This window comes from Squalius cephalus (assembly GCF_949319135.1).
Source record: "Squalius cephalus genome assembly, chromosome: 17".
In the NCBI taxonomy this organism is placed as follows: Eukaryota; Metazoa; Chordata; class Actinopteri; order Cypriniformes; family Leuciscidae; genus Squalius; species Squalius cephalus.
This window is the reverse complement of record NC_137138.1, coordinates 11,732,425-11,755,094: the sequence shown is the minus strand read 5'-3', so window position 1 is coordinate 11,755,094 and position 22,670 is coordinate 11,732,425. Positions and strand designations below refer to the sequence as shown.

General features: G+C 38.2%; 1 protein-coding gene across 2 annotated transcripts in view; it reads left to right on the top strand.

Moving 5' to 3' along the window:
* Positions 1 to 22,670, top strand: part of mmp17a (matrix metallopeptidase 17a) — a 97,551-nt gene that overhangs the window by 9,466 nt on the left and 65,415 nt on the right. Inside the window, exon 1 of one of the 2 annotated variants that reach the window (XM_079898666.1) lies at positions 2,979 to 3,509. The exons of the other annotated variant lie outside the window; for it this stretch is intronic. Within the exon in view, the coding sequence (XP_079754792.1) occupies positions 3,369 to 3,509 (141 nt within the window). The 5' untranslated portion in view covers positions 2,979 to 3,368. Of the gene's footprint in view, positions 1 to 2,978; positions 3,510 to 22,670 lie in introns of those variants that run through there. 2 annotated transcript variants of the gene reach the window in all.

The window sequence follows — 22,670 nt, the reverse complement described above, 5'->3', positions numbered from 1 at the left end:
CTGGTTGGGTGTAACAACTGAAAATAACAAACTGTTTTGGTTAACAGAATTAAAAGGTTCAAGTCACTGTTATGAATCAAAATAACCACCACAAAAAGCGTGCATGGATTCATTGTTCTCATTATAATGGGGCACATCTCTTGTTTATTCCTCTGCAGATTTGAATGCTACAACAAAGTAGTTTTTCATTTGCCTTTTGTGCAAAATGTACAACAATTATACAGTATATAAGGCGAGATAGACAAGTACAAGTGAATTGTAAGTACTTTAGATTAGTACAGTTGTGGTGATCATGCTTTTGAAAAGCTGATGTGCTTGTTATGCTGTCTTTTGAAATTTAATTATAATGAGCTTGGGTGGAAAAAAGCTTATATTTTAGAGGTACAGACTTTGCAGTCCAAGGAGTTTGCTTCTGGCAAAATTATAGTCTATGTATGTTTAATAAGCTGTCAATGTGCTCCTCTGAATGAACACTAGTGCAATCTGATCCTGTTGCTCTTTAAAAACAAGGGCAATCAAATGTATTCCCGCGCTTCTCAACAAACTTGATTGGTTGGCTGATTGAATTATTGATAGATAGTATATTGATTGACTGATTTTGCATGTTTAGTCAGAGTAGCAATAGCTTTTTTGCATCAACATTCTTTGATATTAAATACTTTGAAGTATAAATTCTAATCTTTGCATTCAACTTGTATCCATTCTCAACTCACTTGTATCCATTCTCAACTCACATGTATCATGAATGTTGATTAGTTTCTTTTCTCATGACAGCAGGCTAAAAGGCTCTTGTAGAATTGTAATGATCCTATTAAGCTGTGTAGACAGTTGTGGCCCCTCTTTGAAAAGAGAACCTTATCTAACCCATCCATTGGCATCATGAAAGCAAAATGTAATTTATTACCTCCTCAGAAAGACAATTATATTCTACATTTAAATTGTGAAAAATCACATACATCCAATGCTGTTTCTCTCTTTGTAAGCTATATACATGCAGGGTGCCATTTAGACGTTTCATTAAAGCTGATGTTAACAGAATTAAGTATGCTAAGTTAACTTTTTCCCTAAAGTGTTGGCTCAGCAGTCTTTTCAAAACGTCAAGTCTAAAGCGGTAATCATTGGACACCTGCATAAAGGGAAGTTATTTATCTGACTTAAAACCGTTGATAATCTTCACATTGATGCCTCTGGATTTTTCTTGACAGATGTTTCATTTGTGGCTCAACTGCGCATTTGATTATCCACATGCGAATGAGAAACTGTCACGTGCTTGACACCAGCAATCCTCTGCCCTCTCTCTCTCTCTCTCTCTCTAAGTCCTCTTTCCCCACACATTCTCCATTAATAATATTCCGCCTTCAAACCACTGTCTCCCTTTTTGCATCACGTCCCCACATGCCAGTCTCTGTTACATGGTGTTTTTCAGTCAACATATTTGCTCTACCGCTCCTGTCCTTCATTACCTGAGGCCAGTGCCTAATATTTCATATGTCTTTGCATTACATTTCAGGGTTGTGTCCCTTGAAATGTGCATTAAGCTTAAAGCCATAACTCTGTAATGTGCAGGCCCGTGATTAAGTGATAAGAGCTCTTACGGTCTGTCAGGTGTGCCATTCCCTATGATGCATGTTTTACCCTCAGCTCCCTTTAGATTATTCACTCATGTAGAGATTTTTGGGCAGCACTGTTCTTTGTACGCTACAAAAAGTTTTGAACTTTAAACACTCGCATATTGTGATATTTAGAGAAGGCACAAAAAGGTTTAAGAATTGAAAAGGATTAAAGGTCACACTTATATTACAGTATTACTGACTTCTGTGCTGACTGAGTACTGCTTGTATTTTATGTGTAACTATATTTCGTTTCAGATGTTAGGGTGTTGTAGAAGGTTACCACGGTGGTTTTTTTTAACATTTTCATGGGTCATTGCTACAGTAGGTGGTTGCTATAGCTACTGTATGTGCTTACTTGTTAGGTTGTTGCTTATTGGTCCTTTAGCATTATTTACAGTGGGAACATTAGACACGACTAATGTTGTTTATAAAATAGCTTGCGGCAGGGATGCCTCCTAAGTTCAAGAACTTAGGGTCAGAAAGCTCTTGAATTTCATCAGTATATCTTCATTTGTGTTCCGAAGATGAACAAAGGTCTTAACGGGTTTGGAACGACATGAGGGTGAGTAATTAATGACAGAATTTTAAATGCTTTTAAGTATGAATTCTACTCTTTGGATTCAACTTGTATCTATCCTCAACTCACATGTATCATGAAAGTTGATTAGTTTCTTTTCTCATGACAGCAGGCTAAAAGGCTCTTGTTGAATTTTAACTCTCTCTCTCTCTCTCTCTCTCTCTCTCTCTCTCTCTCTCTCTCTCTCTCTCTCTCTCTCTCTCTCTCTCTCTCTCTCTCTCTCACTCACTCTCTCACACACACACTCACACAAAATCTCTCGAAATATCTTTGTTTAATACTTAATGTATCTGGATAGTCTGTTGTTCACTCACTAGCCAGATACAAGTGCAATTTTGGTTTCTTAAGATAAATGGTTATTGTAGGACATCTGACTTCCAAACTGACTGCAGATGTAGAGGTTCAATACATACATTCTTAAAACTGCTGTGGGACACGACTCACGGGTACAAATTAAATTATCAAATTAAATCGATCCCAAGTTAATTGCATCCTAAAACATTAAAATAACATGCTATTCAACTTAATGAAGTAAGCTTTCTCATGGTTTACGTCAAAGAACGTCTGTGAACCATACCTGTCTCTATCTTTTTTTAAACCAAAGTGAGTTTTTGTTGTTGACTTTTTTTTTTTATTATTATTATTATTTTAATTTTATTTAACAGTAAACTAGTGAAGTAACAAAAATAAAAACGCAAAGGTTTCCCCCGCATCCTCCACCCCCAATCCGGGTAGTAGCCTATACAAGTTCTCCTCGCACTTACCGCGCATCAGTCCGTTTCGTTCAGCGCCGAGAGCGCGGCACCTCTTTTCTGACAGAACACGCACAGATCTCAAAGGGCTTCGGATTAGGACTGAACGAAGGCATTTGACTTCTGGTCTTTTGGGAGGGAATGCTTACACTGCTTATCTTTCAGGCAGCTTTGGTAAATCGTGATGACCACTGTGAATGACATTTCGCTTGGAGACAGAGATCCCTGAGGAAATGAACTGTCCTGTAGCCTACTCCGTTGTTGTATGTGATATGTGTTTCACGTGTTTGCGCACCACACTGAGGTAGTTTGACTGACACGCGTTCCCACGGACCGTTAAATGCACGGGATCCGGATTTGGGAGATCTATACGGTGGATGCGGCGGAAAGAAAGACCGTTCTGTGATCAGCGGGAGCGGGGACAATATGAAGTGTCTCAGAAAGTGGAATTCCGCCCGGACCATTTGGATTATTTACCCAGAGATGATTCTTTTTCCAGTTCTTTGGTTTTTATCTCAAACTCGGGCGGCCCCGTCTATAACAGCCGAGCAGATGGATATGGGGGTGGTAGGTGCTCTTTCAAGCCCGTTTTCCGACTAATAATTATCGTTTAGGGGAAAGGCGTGAAAGAAAAACCTGTAGGTATTGATAATTACACGTATTAGACACGTCTATGAAATCGAAAATGTATTCGCACTTACACTCCCACACGTCTGAATGGACACACATAACGGATTTTACTTAATTATGTCTTCACAGAAGTCAAGTTTCATTCAGCAGAACCAAATCGTGCGCCAGAGTCTTAAAGAAATAGTTCAGGCACAAATGAAAAATCCTGTCATCGTTTACTCACCATAATTTTGTTCTAGACCTGTATGACTTTCTGTCACACACAGAAGAATGACGGCCTCGGCCACCATTCGCTTTAATTGCATTTTTATTTTCATTGCATTTTTCTTTCCACACAATGAGATTGCATGGTGATTATGATACTGTAATTTCCTTTTATGTACCGCTGAAGAAAATGTCACCCTGGTTTGGAATAGCCTAATACGAGGGTGAGTAAATGATGACAGAATGGGTGAACTAGCCTATCTCTTTAAATATCGAGCCGCTCACTTGTGGGTTATTTTTTACATGAGTTACTCTATTATGTGAATTATGCGTATTGTAGTGCATGTTAGACAATTTTCTTTTGTGTTTGTCTTCCGAGCCATAATCAACCTCTTATGTACTTTTTTTCCTCAAACACACTTTCATGCTGCAGGCGGTCTCAGAAATAATGTTGATGTGCCATTTTCACGCGCACTGAGCTTTGGAGAGCGCGTGAACAGTGCACATCTGTTCGTTTGAAAGAGAAGTTGACTAAGAAATATAGAAATGTTCGCTTATTGGATACGATTTGTTGGGTCATCAGCTAATTTGTCCACTTCTCAATATGTTGAACAATTTATTTGTACTTTTCCAACCTGCAATTCCTTTCAGAAATGCAACAATGTGGCAAGGACACTGGAAGAAGAGGGAGAAAAATGTTGCTCACTCAGTTTAATAGTTTAGCATTCAATCTTCCCCAGAACTTTTTTTTAATCCTTTTGTATCCACATATTCATCTATGAAACAGTGGTGGTCACCTATACATACATACATATATATAACACCCACTGTGTAGTCTACTATAGAAAAACAAAACTGTGGGTTTCCTGTGAGGAAAAGTTTTGTGCAAGTTTCGATCAATTTGATAAAGAGTAGTTTGGAGACTGTGCAATTCAGTTTGACTGACCTAATTTAGTCATGTGCATAGACAGGAACATTAATAGACATGCTTAATAAACTAACATTTTTTTTTTTAAAGTTTCTAAAATTCTGATGGCTCAAAAGTCCCAGGTGGTCTGTATCCCTTCCTTCCCTGCATGAGGTTGTGATCTGACAATCATATTTGTGTGCGCAGTTGCTTAAATATACATTACTGTTGCAACAGATGCTTGTAATTTAATTTAAAAAGAGTACTCCAATACTTGCTTGTTAAGTTGTTCTGTTGTATTGATTTTCTTTTCAAAGTAATTGATTTTACCAATCAATATCCTTTTATCTTTCATATCCAGTAACTTTTCAAGACATTTTTTGGCATGAACATAGTGCTCATAAAGATGCTGCTAAAAGTTTCTACTACAAGAGGTTATTTAAATAAGGCAAATTTGACCACAAGTGATCAATACCCTCTTGTAATAGAAACTTTCAGCCTTGTCCAATAAGTTTTTCATTTAAACTTGCAAATGAATGGCAGCGAGTTTAAAGGCTCTGTAAGAGCCAGCTTTTTAAATGACCCTCACATATCTAATGTGACGCTACTGAGCAGTTGGTCCGCGCATATAATGAAGCGGTTGATGTCTGCCAGCGTGTGAGACTGCATGTCATCAAACCTCTGATCATTAAATGTGGCATAGACACTCTGCAAAGGATCTCTGATGAATTACAGCTCTCTGTGACAGCAGCTGATAATAACATGACACTTACAGAAACGCATCTTCCAAATGACATCTCCCACCCCGCCCTTTCTTGCAGTGTCCATATGACGAAACCACAACCATAGCACTGTTGTTATTACACTAACTTGGCACCCCAGACCATTCATGCTTGAATGAAGACTTAAGGAGTCATGTCCACCTCCAGGGAGGCTGCTATTGCTCTGTGTGTTATTGGGACACCAACACCTGACAGGCGCAGACAATGCTTTTAGAGATCTAAAAGCCATGGGTGATGGCACAGATGGCGGAGTATTGTTGTGCTGGGGTGGACGGGTGTTAAGGGAGAGCGTTGTGATGGAGCAGATGGGTGTGTGGCACGATGATTGGTTTTTAAGACTGTTGCTCAGACTGTACAGAATGGGTCAATGACTGCAAACCCCATGTGACACAGTGGACCTCTGTCAGCATCCCTCCCCTTGAACAATGCATCTCTTGGATAAGGTGACCAGGAGGGGACATGTTCGGTTCACTTAGTTTTGTCAGGGCCACAAGATATTGAGTTGTGGGAACGTGATATGTCGTGACCACAAGATAATAATTCTTGTGAACATCATATTAACTTGGGAATGTGATACGTCGTGGCCACAAGATCATTTTGTCGAGGTAATGATATCTTTATGCCGTGACCTCGTGGTCATAGGCCTATCCATTTCTGATAATTCCAGGTTGCTATGGCCATGAGAAATAGATGTCGTTCCCTCAACATATGAAGTCGTGGCTCTGAGAAAAATATGCCTTTCCCTCAACATAAGGTCACGACTTTACATCGCGTGGTCACGACATAGTCACTGTACTTGGAACAATAACATAATTATAAAAAAACTGTATAATGTATATGTAAATGTCCATGTCACATTTCATCATTTTGCATGAAGAAATTGTAATCTACTAGTAGGATCTTTTAGCATATTTTTGCATGGTAACACTATATTTAATCACACTTTATCTGTTAGTTCTCATTAGTGTCTGGTATTATCTGTATTATAGGTTACACATTATCTTTTTACTTATATAGGTTAAAACAGTATCAGAAAAGTAATCGTGTTTCAAAGAGTTTTTAGAATTAAACTAAATTATTTTTTAAATAATTAAAGACACTACAACAAATTATACCATGCATAAATACTTCAACATTCATATCTTATTAATCTTTTTTTTTTTTTTCTTCTTTACAGTAATGGGAATTGGAGTGTAACATGCTTAATTCTCACATGCTGAAAATATTGTCACATTGTAAAAAAATAAATTAATAGATTGATTAATCAATGATGAAATGTTCACCTCTTTGTGAGAATCACCAAAATAGGTCAAATCAGTTAGATTATATGTGGTGTGCATGAAAAATGTCCCTTCTTTTTTATAAGTTGTGTAACATGCTGCAAAGATGTTTTTCTTGCCTTTCTATTCCACATTACAGGTTCATTTCTGTTTTGAAATCCTCTAGTCGAACCAAAGCCACTTGAAGGCAAGCCTGCAAGCTTAAAAACGAGTATCACTGTGGTACGCAAGGAAAAGAGACCAGAGGCCTTTTTTTAATGGATGTCAATGGAGGACAGCGTAAACAGATTCTCATTTAATGAATCGACAGCACATCGGCTAATCTTAAACATGTTTGCTCTTAAACATTCGTTTTGGATTGATCTATTTTTAGAGTTTACTCCAAGTAGAAAAAGGTTTTAAGAGAAATCACGGACAATTGTGTGACGGGTATGATTCAGTTCACAGCACTTCTCATTCATTTCTATTGTATCCACCAACAGTGATTGACTGTCGCACAACTTTAAACGAAATTCTATCACGTCAAGGCTGTAATGTGATTGGTTGTCTAAGAAAACGTGATTTAAGTTAGTCGTTACACTTTTTCCATTGGTAGAGCCATGGACCCTCAAATCTCCCAATAATAAGATCATCTCTGGTCAAACAATGACTCTGGTCAAACCACTGGTCTTTAGCGAGAGCACCAGCTGGACTCGTCAACAGATGCATGTAGCATCGCATGAGCTCCACTGCCTGCCACCCTCACCCGTGCCATGCTCATAATAGTACACACCACATATTAGCTCACAAGCCCTGAGTGGCACATCCTCAACTGAGCCAAAGAGAGCCAGACACATCTGCTGTCATGAGCCTGTCCATCATTCACAATGTCAATTTGACCAATGTGCTCACTTACTGCCTCTCACTTCTAATTACCCAGAAAGACTTAAGAATGAGTGGAGTGGGCAAGCGATTGACATCCAATGCAAGGTGGCTGAGAGCCAACACAGGCCCATTGCAGAGTAATCAAGAGAAAGGCATGAGTATGAAAGCACAGCCTTGGAGACTAAAAAGGGCAACAGCATTTAGAGAACTGGTAAACATTTAATCAATAGCATTTCTCTTGCTCATGTCTCTCTGGAATAATGTACTGTGGATTGATTTGCAGCTTCAGTAGATCAGGTGATTTTTCTGGATAAAAACTCCCAATAATTGTACCTGTCAGTTGGAATCAGCTCCCTTGTGCATTTCCACAAGGAAAATGAAGCTGTTCGGGGCCTTTAGTTTGGTTCATGTCCTACTTTTAGCTGTCGTTCTGGATTCTCATGACCTCAAGTCCATTCCCAGGCATCTGGAGTTTGGGATTTGGGACGAGGAGTTTATTTCAGGAACGAGTCTTTGGAGAGGTGGCAGAGGTGTTGATGAGAATAGATTTGGCACAGTGAGGCAGGAGAATAAGATGTGTAGAATTAAGCACCTGCTAAAACTGTGGTTTTTTTTTTTTTTTTTACATATATTAGGCTGCCTAATTAGATTTTCTCACAACCTGGAAGTCACGGTGCACAATACAGCAGGAAATCTAGTTAAAAGTTTGGGAGTCAGGAGTAGCTGCCCTACAACAACAACACTGATGTATCTTTGTACCAAGCTATCACACTGTTTTTGATTGTGTCCAGCCCAGAGTAGAGAAAAGCACCAGGGAGGAATAGAAAACGATGGAGGCTCATCACTCTCTTCACACTCCTATATTGTAACCCATTCGAAAGAAGCCCTGGATGCTGTCTCTAGATATATAGAGTGTCAGATAGGCAGACCTTTAAGGTGCTGTTTCTCATTGGCACCCAGCGCGGCTCATCTCCCTGAGACAAATACCTTGCAGGGCTTGTGCTTCATCCTGACCCTGTAGCCTATCTAAATGAAACGAGCAGCAATCTGGATGCAGGGTCAGGCACATGGTTAGTGCTCTGTAATGAGATCCATTACTGGTGGCAAACATGTGTAATTCTAAAGGCTTTGGTAAAAACTTGTATACATTGTCCTTTCTGACTCTGGCATCTGAACAGGGGAATAGCAACCATTTATATTAACTCATATTTTGGGAAGGAAACAAAAAGTTGAGAACCCTGTAGATGTAATATATAATAGATAAATAGTATATTTTATGCATTTCTGCCTGATGTAACATATGTATATTGAAATACGTACACTGAAGTGTGCAAGCAAGCAACATGTTCAGCATGTACACTGGCAAAAAATAGCTAGTCCTCTATGCACGGTAATGATGTATTTTTGGCATGGGCCCTCTGAACATTACAGGCCAGGGTAGTGATTATACTGAAAGCCTCAATGGATAAACCTCAGGAGGAAACAGTGCCCTGTAATAAGTTAAATGCATGAGGGAATGAAAAGAGCGGGACCTTACGCCAGCAGTGAGCTCTCAGTACCAACAGATCAAACTGTGTGGTAAAGGAAGTAAGAAGGACAGACTGTAGCTGCACGCAATATTATGTGCTTTCCATTGGATCACATCGATTGCAGCACTTCAGGCTTAATTCTCCAGTCCAAGTCTCTCTAAAGAAAACCCCAAATCATCTCCATGTGTACCCTTGGTCTTATTTTAGGCAAGGGGTACCCCTATCCTACCCAGGCAGGCTGAGATCAAGGGCATCTATGCTATGGTTGTATAAACAACCAACTGGCTCTTATAATTTTGGTGGTTTTGTGTTGGGTTGGTGTGCTCTTAGCAGCTCAGAGTAACCCACGAATCTATTGAGAAACAGGCAACCATAAAGCACCATAAAAAAACTGCAACAACAGAACTTGTCTTAAATTGCTTGCAGAATTGTTTAAACAGTTGCTGTGAAGTTTGTAAGAGAGTTGTTTTTTCTTTATTTAGCTCAACTGCCATCCCCACTATAAAGACGTCGGCAAAAGGCCAAATGATTTTAAAAAGCACTATGTAGGTTTTGGTGACAACCCCGAGCCTCTACTAAGTCAGTTCATTTTCCAGGTCTTCAGAGGCACGCAGCAGGTGCTCCTGTGGTTTGTCTCTCATTTGCATTTTTTCAGTTCCTAACAAGATGACAGAACAAGCTTAGAGTAGGGTGGAAGAAAGGCCTTCTCGGATGCGAGGAGTGCAGGAGAAATCATTTTGCGAGAATAAAGGCTTTTGATGTGCAGGAAAAAAAAGATTCAAGACACTGTAAAGTTTAAATGACACGGCTCCTTCCCTGTCTTGTGCCTGTGAAAATGGCAGTGAGAAAAAAAGAGCCAGTAGCAAGGCTTTTTTTGGATAGGTTTAGGACCTAGCCTAAAACTTGAAGGTTTATAGAGATTCAAGATGCATGAGACAAGAGAGGCAGTATAATAAGGTATTCTCTCTGTTTCACCAAAAATTGAGGACTTGCCACAGCATTTAAATTTTTCCAAAGTAAAAAAAAGAAAAGAAATATCAGCATTGTTAGATTTAATAAATTAAGCTTTATTAAAATTACCTCATTAATACAAAGGTTTTCATGGAGAAACAGAGTTAGAGTGCCGGCACACCATGATTTATTGATTTCAATGGGGATTGTGTGTCACAAGAACGTAGAGGAGGAACACAAGGGTTTGTGAAAAGTGACGCTCGCTCATGCAACCAAAAGTTGAGAAGTTTTGCTGCAACACAATCTAGTCTATTGCCATCCCTCAAAGTAATGTATTTTATTAAGTGGAGTTGGTTTTTGTATATCAATTATATTTTTGGGGCTTTAGTCTGTTTGACAGGACAATTGAAGGAGAGACAGGACGCGATAGGGAATGGGATCAGGAAAGGAGCACGGTCAAACTAGTTTTTCAGCAGGCCTTTCCATTGGAGAGATTAGGCTTAGTTAATTAGTTACCTAGATGTGGTTAAATAACTACATTACACAGCATTTATTTTATATCAGTACTGCCCATTTTGTGTCAGTGCCGGTGGTGTAGGAGTGGCGTGTGCCTTTGAGCAAGGCTCAAGGAGGAATTAATAAATGTACTGTACTGTATTTTTAGTAACCACTTTACTACTCAAGCTTTATTATTTGTACACAGCCGTAAGTTGAATGCATCTGTGTTGTGATCAAATGATCACCTTCAAATGTCATTTATTACAACCCTTTAGGTGAATTTACTTGGATCAAGTGAGTACAATTTAATAAAAGCATGGCCATCATAGTTGCGGAGAACCATTTGACATGGCATTTTGATGTAAATCTAACATCTAATATTTTTTAGTGCAGAGTGAAGGATTAAATTGCTATAGAGCACAACAGTGACTGTCCACTTTTTAATCGGCCTTGGTTCCGGAATGTTTTTTGTCACATTTATTTCCATGAAAAAAAAAAAAAAGAGAGACTTTCAACAAAGAGTTTTAAGCCATGAACTGAACAAACCCACTCCCAGATGAATCACAGCAATACAGATTTTGTTTGAAGTGTATTGGAAAACATTTCGATATACAATTGACAAGTACCTAGTTATAGAGTATAGGTAGACTGACATATTCGCAATTCAAACAGTGTTGAAAAAATGAATTTCCTCCTACTGCAGCATACAATATATAATTGCTTAATCCCAGAGGTCATGGTAGGTTTGTCTTGAAAGGTTTATATATTATTGTTAAAAATGAAATTTTCTATAAAAAATTGAATGAGTCGCCTAATATATGTGTTCTAGTGAGATATTAGTCTTAATGTTGCTGAAATGCTCAAGTCTAACTATTATGAGGCATGATCTGGCACGTCTAGGTCACCCAAAAATTATAAACTTGACATAATTTACTCACCCTCGGGTTGTTCCAAACCCGCATGACACACTTTATTCTGTGGAACACGAAATTAGATGTTTTGAAGAATGTTTCAACTGTTTTTGTCCAGACAAGTCATTGGGAGCCAAAACAACATTGGACCCCATTGGGGGGGAAAAGACATTTTTTTAAATATGTAAATAACGCTTTATGTACAATAAAAGGCATTGGCAGTATCATGGCAGAAGTGAAAGTTTTGTTAAACAGTGCATTCGTAATTTTCGTGGCACAATAACTCCAGAAGTGTTTTTGTCCCTTGGCTGACCTTTCCACAGCATTTGACATGGGGAACAGGGAACTGCTGTAGGGTTTTCTGCTGAAACTCTGTTGTATCTTAGTTCAATTATGAGTCACTTCCAGATGAGTCAGGACTGCATGCTGGCATCTTTGCTATTAAGACTGTGTATTGCATAACTTGCCCCAAGGAACCTGAAGACAGTAGTGTAGATGTGAACTTTAGACTGGATGAGAACATCTTTACCATCATGCAATTTTCAGGCTAGCGATCACTACAAAGATCAGCTGAAAAGATGTATAAAATGAATCCAGCATATGTTCAAAAAATGGATGGCGCCCACATCATCTAGCAACAGCTTGGTTATGATGGCACACATATGGTGGAGGTAGACAAAACAGAAATGATTCAGGAGGCACACATCCATGCCTGTCCCCACTAGCTAAGTCACTTGTATTATTTGTCATGAAATTTGCATGTCTCAAAAGGAATTCTGTAATCTCTACAGAGCCCACCAATGGGGTAGAATCATTATTTGATATGATTCAGTACCATTAGTAGCCAAGGAAGCAAATTATCACATTCTTCTGTTTGTTTGTTTATCAGGAGCCTCTTGTGGCTGTTATGAACTTTTTGGACTGCTTGTTTGTCATGTTAATGTCTCTCAGTCGCTAAAACGAGGGCTTTTGGGCAATTTTTTCAGAATTTCTTTTCTCACTTGGATTGCTACGAAGAGTAGTTGGGTCAATTGGTCTGTCGCAAGGGAAAAATAGCAGTTTTAAGTGTGCTTTTATGATAATTTCTGTTCTTAGCATCTCAGGGAGATGACATACAGAACGCATAAAGCACTAAATAAAAATTACAGTCCACAGCAGCCAAAATGAAGGTGAATGTCTTATCTCTCAACAGTGTTGGGGAGTAACTAAGAGCGCATTAAAAGACTTCTGTGTTGGTTGATGTACTTTTTTTTATGTTCTCCCTCCATTTCCCTCCATGTTGTTTTATGACATTATCAAGAATAGCCTAGTCTCCTGTTGCTTTGTGCATCAGTTTGTGTGAGATGTTGTGGTATTGTTGGTAGTTAGAGAATGATCTTGTAATTGACGCACCTAGTCTGAGCCTTCCAAACAAGGTTGAAATCTGAAATCTTCAATGAAATCTGACAACAACAGTCTAATAAACTTTGTTTCTAAATGCTCAAACAAGGATAAAAAACTGACATTTTCAGGCTGGGCCAGCCAGCATGTACTGGCTGTTTTTATTACAATAACTTTACCAATTGGCGATTGGCTCTTTTATTTAGAAGGCGGGACTTATTTCGCCATATTGCGCGTTGCACTTTCACCCATTCATGGTAATATGAGTGTAGCCTGGCTCCGCCCTCCTACGTACTTCTGCTCAATTTTCATTTTCCTTCAGTACTCCGTCTGGGTTTGCGGTATATTCGTGGGTTTTCTCCGGCCAAATTTTTACCGGTCCAATCAGCGAACAGAAGGAGTGGCTGAGAACGATGACGTTGAGGTCGTGCGCCAGTTCGAGTTGTAGGGTTACGTCACGACCAAACGTTAGCGATTGGTTATGGCAGATCCAGAGTGGCTCTGGGCAGATCCAATAGTTTTAAACTTCAACAGAGTACCTGCCTTCAAGGATGTTAACGCTTGTCAATGGAGAGTGGCCAGACTCTCTATACAAATGAAATGTACGAGATGTATGAGTGTGTATGTGTGTATGAGTGCACTGTCTTTGTATATCTAAAGTCTTTGGTAAGAACTGAAGACTTTGGAGAACTTAGTGCCAACGCATTACTCAAGTTACAGAAATCTATTGAGTAAACTGTAAGATATAAGAGAGAGTCTGTTGTATTGATGCTTTGCAAAGGCAATATCAAAGCATGGCAGCAGCTGTATGTATAGTCGATGCTTCTGCAAACAGTATCTATTTTCTCCGCCTCTTTTCATTTAGAAGGGTCAGAAATCTTCTGCAAGCGATGTGTGTGTAGTGCTCAGTTGCTCATTGCTCTTTTAGCCCATTCGGTTTCACAGATAAGTATAAAACAAAGCCTTTAGTTTGTTGATGGTTATCTTTTTAAATATTGGAAGGTAACTCTCACTACAGTACATTAAATATAAACTGAATCTAAAGACAGAGGAGACCGCAACACATGTGTCAGTTGTCACAAGGGCTGTAACCAGAGGGTTTTTAATTAGACAAATGTGTTTTCTCTCCATAAGTGGTTTTGTAAGTTCAAAATCCTCTTAAATTGGAATGGAAGTTTATTTTTAGAGCATTCAACAAACGGAAATTATTAAATCATTTTCATAAATGTCAGCTCAAATGTTTTTAAATGTTATAAATGTTTACATTTTGTTGAAATGCCAATAATAGGTTGTTTAATGGCAGGTTCCATTGTATCAACTTACCACATATAGTATGACAACATGTCCCAAAGGTTAATGCGCATTTAATGAACTGAAACTTTTTTGTTTCTTGGCCAATAATGCAATGTTCAATGTCCTTTGTAGCTAAAACTTTATGATATGTATGAAACACTGTTTCTGCTGTAAAACAATAATATGGTAATTATGACTTTATTTCTTATAATTGTGACCTTTTGTCTCTTAACTGTAGCTTTATATCTCACAATGGCACTTTATTATCTCACAATTGTGATTATTATTTCTCACAATCGTAGCATGATTTCTCTAAACTATGACTATCTCTCACAGTTGTGACTTTATTTCCCCAAATTGCAACTTTATTGCTTATATGTAACTTAATAGAATGAAACTTTTTTTTATATATAGGTATAGGTTTCCATAGGTATGTGCAGAAACTGACTTTCAAAAATGCTAGCCTACTAGATACTAGGCCCTGAAAACAATCAAATATAATTTAGCCCTTTCTCATGTTTTGTAGATGTTGATGTATTTGTTGACATTTAAACATCGTAACATCTTGAATTGTAAAGTCACAGACACAAACTGTTTCAGTTTTCAATTTTTCATTACCCCACAGAACCTTTGGGTAATTTCATAAACTAATTTTACTGTAGAGTTGACCTTCTCTGGTCGGGACTCATTTGGTTGACAAAAGCGACATTAGAGAACATGTTATTTTCCAGGGTGGCCTTCTCATCAATCACCTGTGTGCTTCTGTTCTGTACATTTATCTGCTTCAAAGTGAGCATCCGTGGTTCTGCTTTGTTGAAGTGCCCTGAAGCGAGGCCCAATGCTTACGTCACAGGACTCATGAGTCTGGCCCCAGAAAAGATAGGAATTATGAGCTAATTAGTCGTTTGTAGCTCAGGGCCCTGGGATGATTTGGAACATGAGAATGGATAGGATTCTGTCTTTTGTTGTGGCCTCTCTAATGATATAACGGACCTTCCCTGATCGCACAGGCTCATCCACAAAAAAAAAAAAAACTCACCCCCTTCTCCTGCACGATATACAGAAGTAGAAGACATCTAATTTCATCTGGTTCAGAGCGTCCTGCAAAAATTGATTCACCGATTCTGACAAGGACACAAAAGCTATTTTTACACCTTCCTAACAAAGTCACTGTATTCAACGGTGTATGTTTGTTTGTTTTGGGATAGGGTGAAATATTATCACAAGAATGGAAATGCAGTCAATTGTCTACTTTCAGATTGTCTCTCAATTTCCCCAAGACTGATTTAGCAGTGCGAATGTTTCATACAATTCTCCCAAAATATATTTGAAGTTATTCAAGTAAAAGTAAAAGCTTCCTTGGTTGATAGTGTAAACAAGTAACAAAACGTATCTTATTACATTGTGCATTCAGTATTCATCAAACTGTGACATTTGTCAGTCTAATGCAGAAGACAGCGTGTACAAAGAAAGTTAAAGTTGACTGTAACTTTTCATATCTTCCTAGGCATTTGTTCATGTCTATGAATACACATATTCTCCTGTCAACACTCAGCCCCAGTTGCCACCATTCCTCAGGTCTGTCTCAGACAGAACGCTTCCAGGCTCTGTGTGTGCGAGTTAATCTCCATCACAATGATGTGTCTGACCGCGACAGCTGTTCTAGAAGTGCATCGGTGTTCCACCATAGATAGAACCCATCAAAAGTATAGTATCGTAAAGTATAAGTCAAAAGATTGGACACATTCTTCTATCTATCTATCTATCTATCTATCTATCTATCTATCTATCTATCTATCTATCTATCTATCTATCTATCTATCTGGGATAAAAATAATTCAGTAGAGGGAGGGATATTAATAAGACCAGAGATCCAGATTTTTTTTTTTTTATTGTGCATTTAAAGTAACACCACTCAAAATGCAGTTGGGTTGTTTTGATTAAGTAATAATAACTCAAAAAAATACAGGTAACTTACAAAATTAAAGTTCTTTGAAAATATGTTTATATATATTAAAAGTTAATTTTTTAGCAACAGCAGATAACTCCAACAGTCGTTTTTTGGCAAAAGCAGATAACTCCACATTTCAAGTTTCAGAGTTAAACAAAACCAAGTCATTTCTATGATATATAATAAAACACTCGGTTAATCGTTGTAATGTTAACCTCCTCAGCTGACATAGATGTCTGACAAACTTTGTTGTTATGATTACATGCAATACATGGAACTTTTCTCTCACCACTGTAACGTGCTGCTTTATCAAGGTTACGTGAAAAAGTTTCAGCTTTTGTTTTCCTTTGAAGCCCCAAAGAAGATATTACGGGTTCAGCAAGTTTGTCAAAATTATCCATCCTTGAACGATTTTAGTCAGCTTTAACGAATATCCTCTCAGCTAGCGCGTCTTTTCGAAGTGACTTTTGCAAATGATCTCTTCATATATATATTTTTTCGCATTATATGCTGACCGGGAGCAACCACTTCTGACCGGGAGCAACCCTCAAGCCTTGACGTGTCAGAGATGCTCTGACGCAGTCGCCTTGCCAAAACAGTTTGGCCCTAGTGGCTCACATCTATATTCCTGCCCATTTCTTCTGCATGAGTACTGATTGTTCTGCTTACCATCTAATCTTCCCAGACCTTAATATGTGGCCTTGTTAGGAAATGATCAACGATATTCTCTTTACAAGTTCAAGTTCTTTATTGTCATTACAACCATACAACAATAGTGTACAGTAGAACAAAAATGCGTTTCTCCAAGCTCAAATGTGCAAAGTAAGTACAAGCATAAATAAGAAAACAAAATAAGGATAGTACAAGCAGGACAACAGATGGACATAACATACACTATATAAATACCAAATAACAAATCAACATATAAGACAATCAAAGCTAAATATATACTGAAAATATACAAAAATTATATAAATACTATACACAGTGGGTATAGTGCACTTAGCAGTATATTGCACATAGGGATAGCAGAATATGTGATTTAGTCTTTCTGTGTACATGTATTGACAGTCCAACAGCCAGCATATCTGTGTATTGCTAATGTGAGTTAAGTATTCTAATGGCTTGTGGGAAGAAGCTATTACTAAGTCTGGCAGTCTTGCATCGCATGCTACGATAGCATTTGCCAGAAGGCAGAATGGTTAACAGACCATGGGCGGGGTGGGTGGAGTCTCTGATTATTTTGGTGGCTCTGTTAAGGCAGCGAGCAGATTAATTTTTTCTGCTGTCCTCACCACTCTCTGGAGGGACTTCTGGTCTGTGGCCGTGTAGCTGTTATACCAGACTGGGAGGTTGCTGGTCAAAATGTTCTCTATCGTGCCTCTATAAAAAACTGAGCTCTCTTGACCAGTGATGTGGTATTAGTAGTCCATGACCATGACAAGTCCTCAGTTATATGCACCCCCAAGAACTTGGTACTTCTCACTGACTCCACAGTGCTGCCATTGATTATGAGTGGGTTATGAACCGTATGCTTCCTCCTGATCTATTTAGTCTTGTTGAAGTTCAATGAATGGTACAGTAGTTTATCACACCAGATGACGAGCTGGTTAAGTTCATCTCTGTAGGCCGATTCATCATCATTGCTGATGAGGCCCACCACTGTTGTCGTCTGCGAACAATGTGGTTCGAATTGTATCTGGCGCAACAGTTGTGTGTCATCAGGGTGAACAACAGTGGGCACAAGACACAACCTTGGGGGACCCCGTGTTCAGGATGATGGTTTCAGAGGTTTTGTTCTCAACTTGTACTTTCTGGGGTCTATCAGTGAGGAAGTCCAATATCCAGCACAGTGGAGTGGTCATATATATATATATATATATATATATATATATATTTGACATTAACAACCGCCAAATGCAGGTGGATTTCAACGGTGGCATGTAACGCAGTCACTTTTACTAGCCACTTTGGGGGGTTGAATTTTATATAATATACATTTTCAATTGTAGTCTTTTAAAAAGGCATCTGAAATAATATACTAAGTGCAATCTAGTGTTGTCAAAAATGTAGATTTTTCAATACATATTGATACTGAACTATCTGAAACTCTTCCGCAGGATACACAATACCAGCTGTGCGTTCTCTCTCTCATCTCTCTGACAGTGAGCCTAATATACCGGCTGCCAAATTATGAGATGATATTAAAAATATATATATGGCAGATTTTCCCCATGGTATCTATCGATGCTGAGTGGCTAGTTACTTTGGAAAACCACTAGTCACAGTGGCTGTTGAGCTAAAAAGTTAATGTCAAGCCCTGTGTGTGTATACAGGTGCTGGTCATATAATTAGAATATCATCAAAAAGTTGATTTATTTCAGTAATTCCGTTAAAAAAGTGAAACTTGTATATTATATAGACTCATTACATGCAAAGTGAGATATTTCAAGCCTTTATTTGTTATAATTTTGATGATTATGGTTTACAGCTTGTGAAAACCACAAAATCAAAATCTCAGAAAATTAGAATATTACATGAACTCACACAGTAATTACACAGTAATCCCATGGTCATTGAACCAGGTTTTGGTTATTTTGGCAGTGTGGGCAGGTGCAAATCCTGCTGGAAAATGAAGGAAGCATGAAGTGCTCTAAAAATGTCCTGGTAGACGGCTGCGTTGACTCTGGATTTAATAAAGCACAGTGGACCAAAGTCCTCTTTTCTGATGAGAGCAAATTTTGCATCTCATTTGGAAACCAAAGTCCCAGAGTCTGGAAGAAGAATGGAGAGGCACACAATCCAAGATGCTTGAAGTCCAGTGTGAAGTTTCCACAGTCTGTGTTGGTTTGGGGAGCCATGTCATCGGCTGGTGTTGGTCCACTGTGCTGTCCACTCAACGCAGCCGTCTACCAGGACATTTCCAGAGCACTTCATGCTTCCTTCAGCAGACAAGCTTTATGGAGATGCTTCCTTCATTTTCCAGCAAGTTTTGCACCTGCCCACACTGCCAAAATAACAAAAACCTGGTTCAATGACCATGGGATTACTGTGTAATTACTGTATGATTTCATGTAATATTCTAATTTTCTGAGATTTGGATTTTGTGGTTTTCACAAGCTGTAAGCCATAATCATCAAAATTATAACAAATAAAGGCTTGAAATATCTCACTTTGCATGTAATGAGTCTATATAATATACAAGTTTCACTTTTTGAATGGAATAACTGAAATAAATCAACTTTTTGATGATATTCTAATTATATGACCAGCACCTGTATATAGAGAGAGAAAGAGAAAGAGAAAGATTCAAGCTCACAAAAAAATGCAGCAAATTATGTCCAAACTTTTGATTGAAATTTTATCTGATAATAGTACTCTCTGTTCTTGTGTTTGAAGAGCTATTTTTCCTGCTTCAATTCTCTGGAGCTTTATTAAGGGTGTATTGGAGAGTCTGTCAGAAGGCATTGTGTGTCTGTATGGCCTATATGCCCATCGTGCTCTATGTGGAACATGTATTAAGGAACGCAGTCTGTGCTGTTTCAGATGTATTCATTCCCCCATTTGCGGGTTTTGGCTAATTGCCATTTCTGACTGGTGACCAAAAGGGATGCAACTTCAAGCGCTTATTTCAGGGCTCAGTACGGCACTTAAATTTAACTACTGTAATCGAAAATTGTTCCTGGAGTCAGGGTTTGTTTATTTTAAAACCAATACCGGCTCTTGTTTACCTTTCTCCGCTTCCCATTGGGAAAACAAGCTGGAACGTGAGCACACATGAAAAGTGACAAGCTGCTTTGATGTGGGATTTCATCATTCCATTCTGACTAAATATTTGATTGGAAATATGTTGTTTGAAACTCTATATGCGAGCGATGGAAATACCTCAAATGCTGCTAACTTCAGCAGGGATTTTCACAAAGAAATCTTGAAAAACGTGTGGTGCCCAAGCTTTGTTGAACAACTCACTCACTCTCTTACTTATAAAAGAGGAATAGGAATTAGAGAGAATATGTCAAGTGACAGAAGCAGGAAAGCGTGGCGAGGAATACCAAGGAAAATAGGCCTAGCTTATTTAAATGCGCCTAGCTTGTTCCGAATGGCACCCGCCACACTATTGAATATGAATTGATTTTCAAGTCTTTCGGCAAACGTGGTTTTGTAATGCCATAGTGCTTGCTGTTCTCTTTGGGGTAAATGTAAAAAATTGTTTTTGCAGTTTAAGGCTAAGGCTTTGAAACTCGTTCATCCGAAATACAATTGCCTCCAGTGACCCATCATTCACAGCTGTTGACAGAAGATTAGAGCCTAAAATTAACTTTTTGCCACACCTGGGTGAGTTGAGAAACTATACCTTCCATATATAAGTCTTATTCTGGACATGAAACTGTCTTTGCATTATTCTAAAATCTATATTTGTCTTATTTTTCATGTCACTCACAGCAAGATGAGTCACTTGCTGTCTCACAGTGAAACTGCACCTGGCACAAAAACAGAGACATCCTGATTTTGTTTCTCATTTATTTTAAATATATATAAAACTTTTATGCATCCTAGATACTTTTGATTGCAAACTTTCCATTGGCAATGTGCAAGTGATAAATGTGCACTTTAGTTGAAGCTTTCATGTCTTGATTTGAATCGCTTACACTACCATTAGTTTGGGGTCAGTAATTGATCCTTTTATTTAGTAATGATTCATTAAATTGACAGTAAAGTAACAGTAAGACTTTTACATTGTTACAAAAAAGATTTCAAATAAATGCCATCCTTTTGATTTCTCTATTAATCAAAACATCTTTAAAAATCATGGTTTCCACAAAAATATGAATCTGCACAACTTTGAACATTGATTATAAGAAATGTTTTTTGAGCACTAAATCAGCATGAGGATTTCTGATGGATTATGTGACACTGAAGACTGGAGAAATGTCTGCTGAAAATTCAGCTTTTTTGTCAAAGGAATAAACTGGATAACACTTACATTTACAGTGTCCTTGTTACACGTTACATGTAGTTACTATAGCAATTACTACAAATTGTGCATTAATTATTATTCTCAGTACTTAAATGCACAATTACACTGTAACACCTTGAAATAAAGGGTTATACTTTATTTTAAGGTGTCATTGTTACAGTATAATTATATATTTAAGTTCTGAGTAATATTAATTAACTACATGTACTTACTATGGGGTTAGGATTAGCATTTGGTTGAGGGTTAGTTGCATGTTCATGCATAATTTACTGTTATTACTATGGTAAGTACATGTAACAAGGACTCTGTAAAATAAAGTGTTACTGAGATGTTCTTCTATATCTTTATGTAACTCTCTTAATTTGTTTCAAACAATTTATTACTTTGCAGTTACATAAAACCCTCTCTTTTTTTTTTACTTGCATTTGGTAATTGGCAAATGTTAATTTTGGATGATTCTGCTTCCTCAGTTGTAGCCCCTCTGTCCTGTAAAACGCTTGTGATGTTTTGTCTTATACCCCTATTTAGTTGTAAGGAGATGAAATGAACCTAGACCGTTAGCCTGACACAGACGGTGGCTGTTTGAAGGATCTGACATATTGATCCCCTACAAGGGTTTAACGAATCTGCCTGCATGTGTTCACCAGTGGTTTCAACTCAAATTTAATGGAGTGTGACGTCCATTAGCCTCTGCTCTGTAATGTTTCAGATGAAGACAGATTTGACAAATCCTCACTCTCTCTTTTTCTCTCTCTTATTGTCTTTTTGTTCTTGCCTCTGTGCAACTCATAATGGTAATCTCGCTCCAGATAATGAGATATCAGAAAGCCGAGAGATCAGTATTTCTTGGCAAACTTTGTCAAAAGCGCTTAGATTGAGAAGCATCAAGATGTTTATTAACCCTGAATCCAAGGACAAAAGAAAGTTGTTAACCACCCGAAGAAGAGCAGTTTCAGTGCTATGAGATGGGCGAAATCCTGACTGAAAAGGTTCAAAAAGACCATTAACATCTAAATATGATCGCAATTGCGGAGCCACAACTTTTTCAAGGATTTTGCTTAAGGATGTTAAATTAGATAATGGCCTGTAATTGTCCATGTTTAGATGGTCATGGCCTTGTTTTTTTAAGAATTGGGGTCACCACAGCCATTTTTAATTCTGCTGGGACAATGGTGGAAGCCAAACTACAGTTTATCATATGTGTTATGAAGGGTGCAACCTCGAAGACACACATCTTAAGCTAAACAGTAGGTGTAGGATCAAACTGGCAGGATATGAAATTAGACTTCACAATTAGATTACTTATGGCAACAGGAGTAGTCAAGAGTAAAAGCAGAGAAGAGAGTTTGTTGAGTGAGCTGAATCAGATAACATCAAATGAACATTTGAGTCACTTGTATGAGGGGTGTCCTTGGTGATGGATTCAGTGATTGACTTCAATTTGTCTTAAAAGAATTGGGACAAGCTCTTCACAAGCACCCCAGAGCCCGAAATAACATGTTGTAGTGGATTAGTGAGTTTGTTAACCATAGCAAAGAGTGATTTGGGGCCTGCATGTGGAATTCCTAAT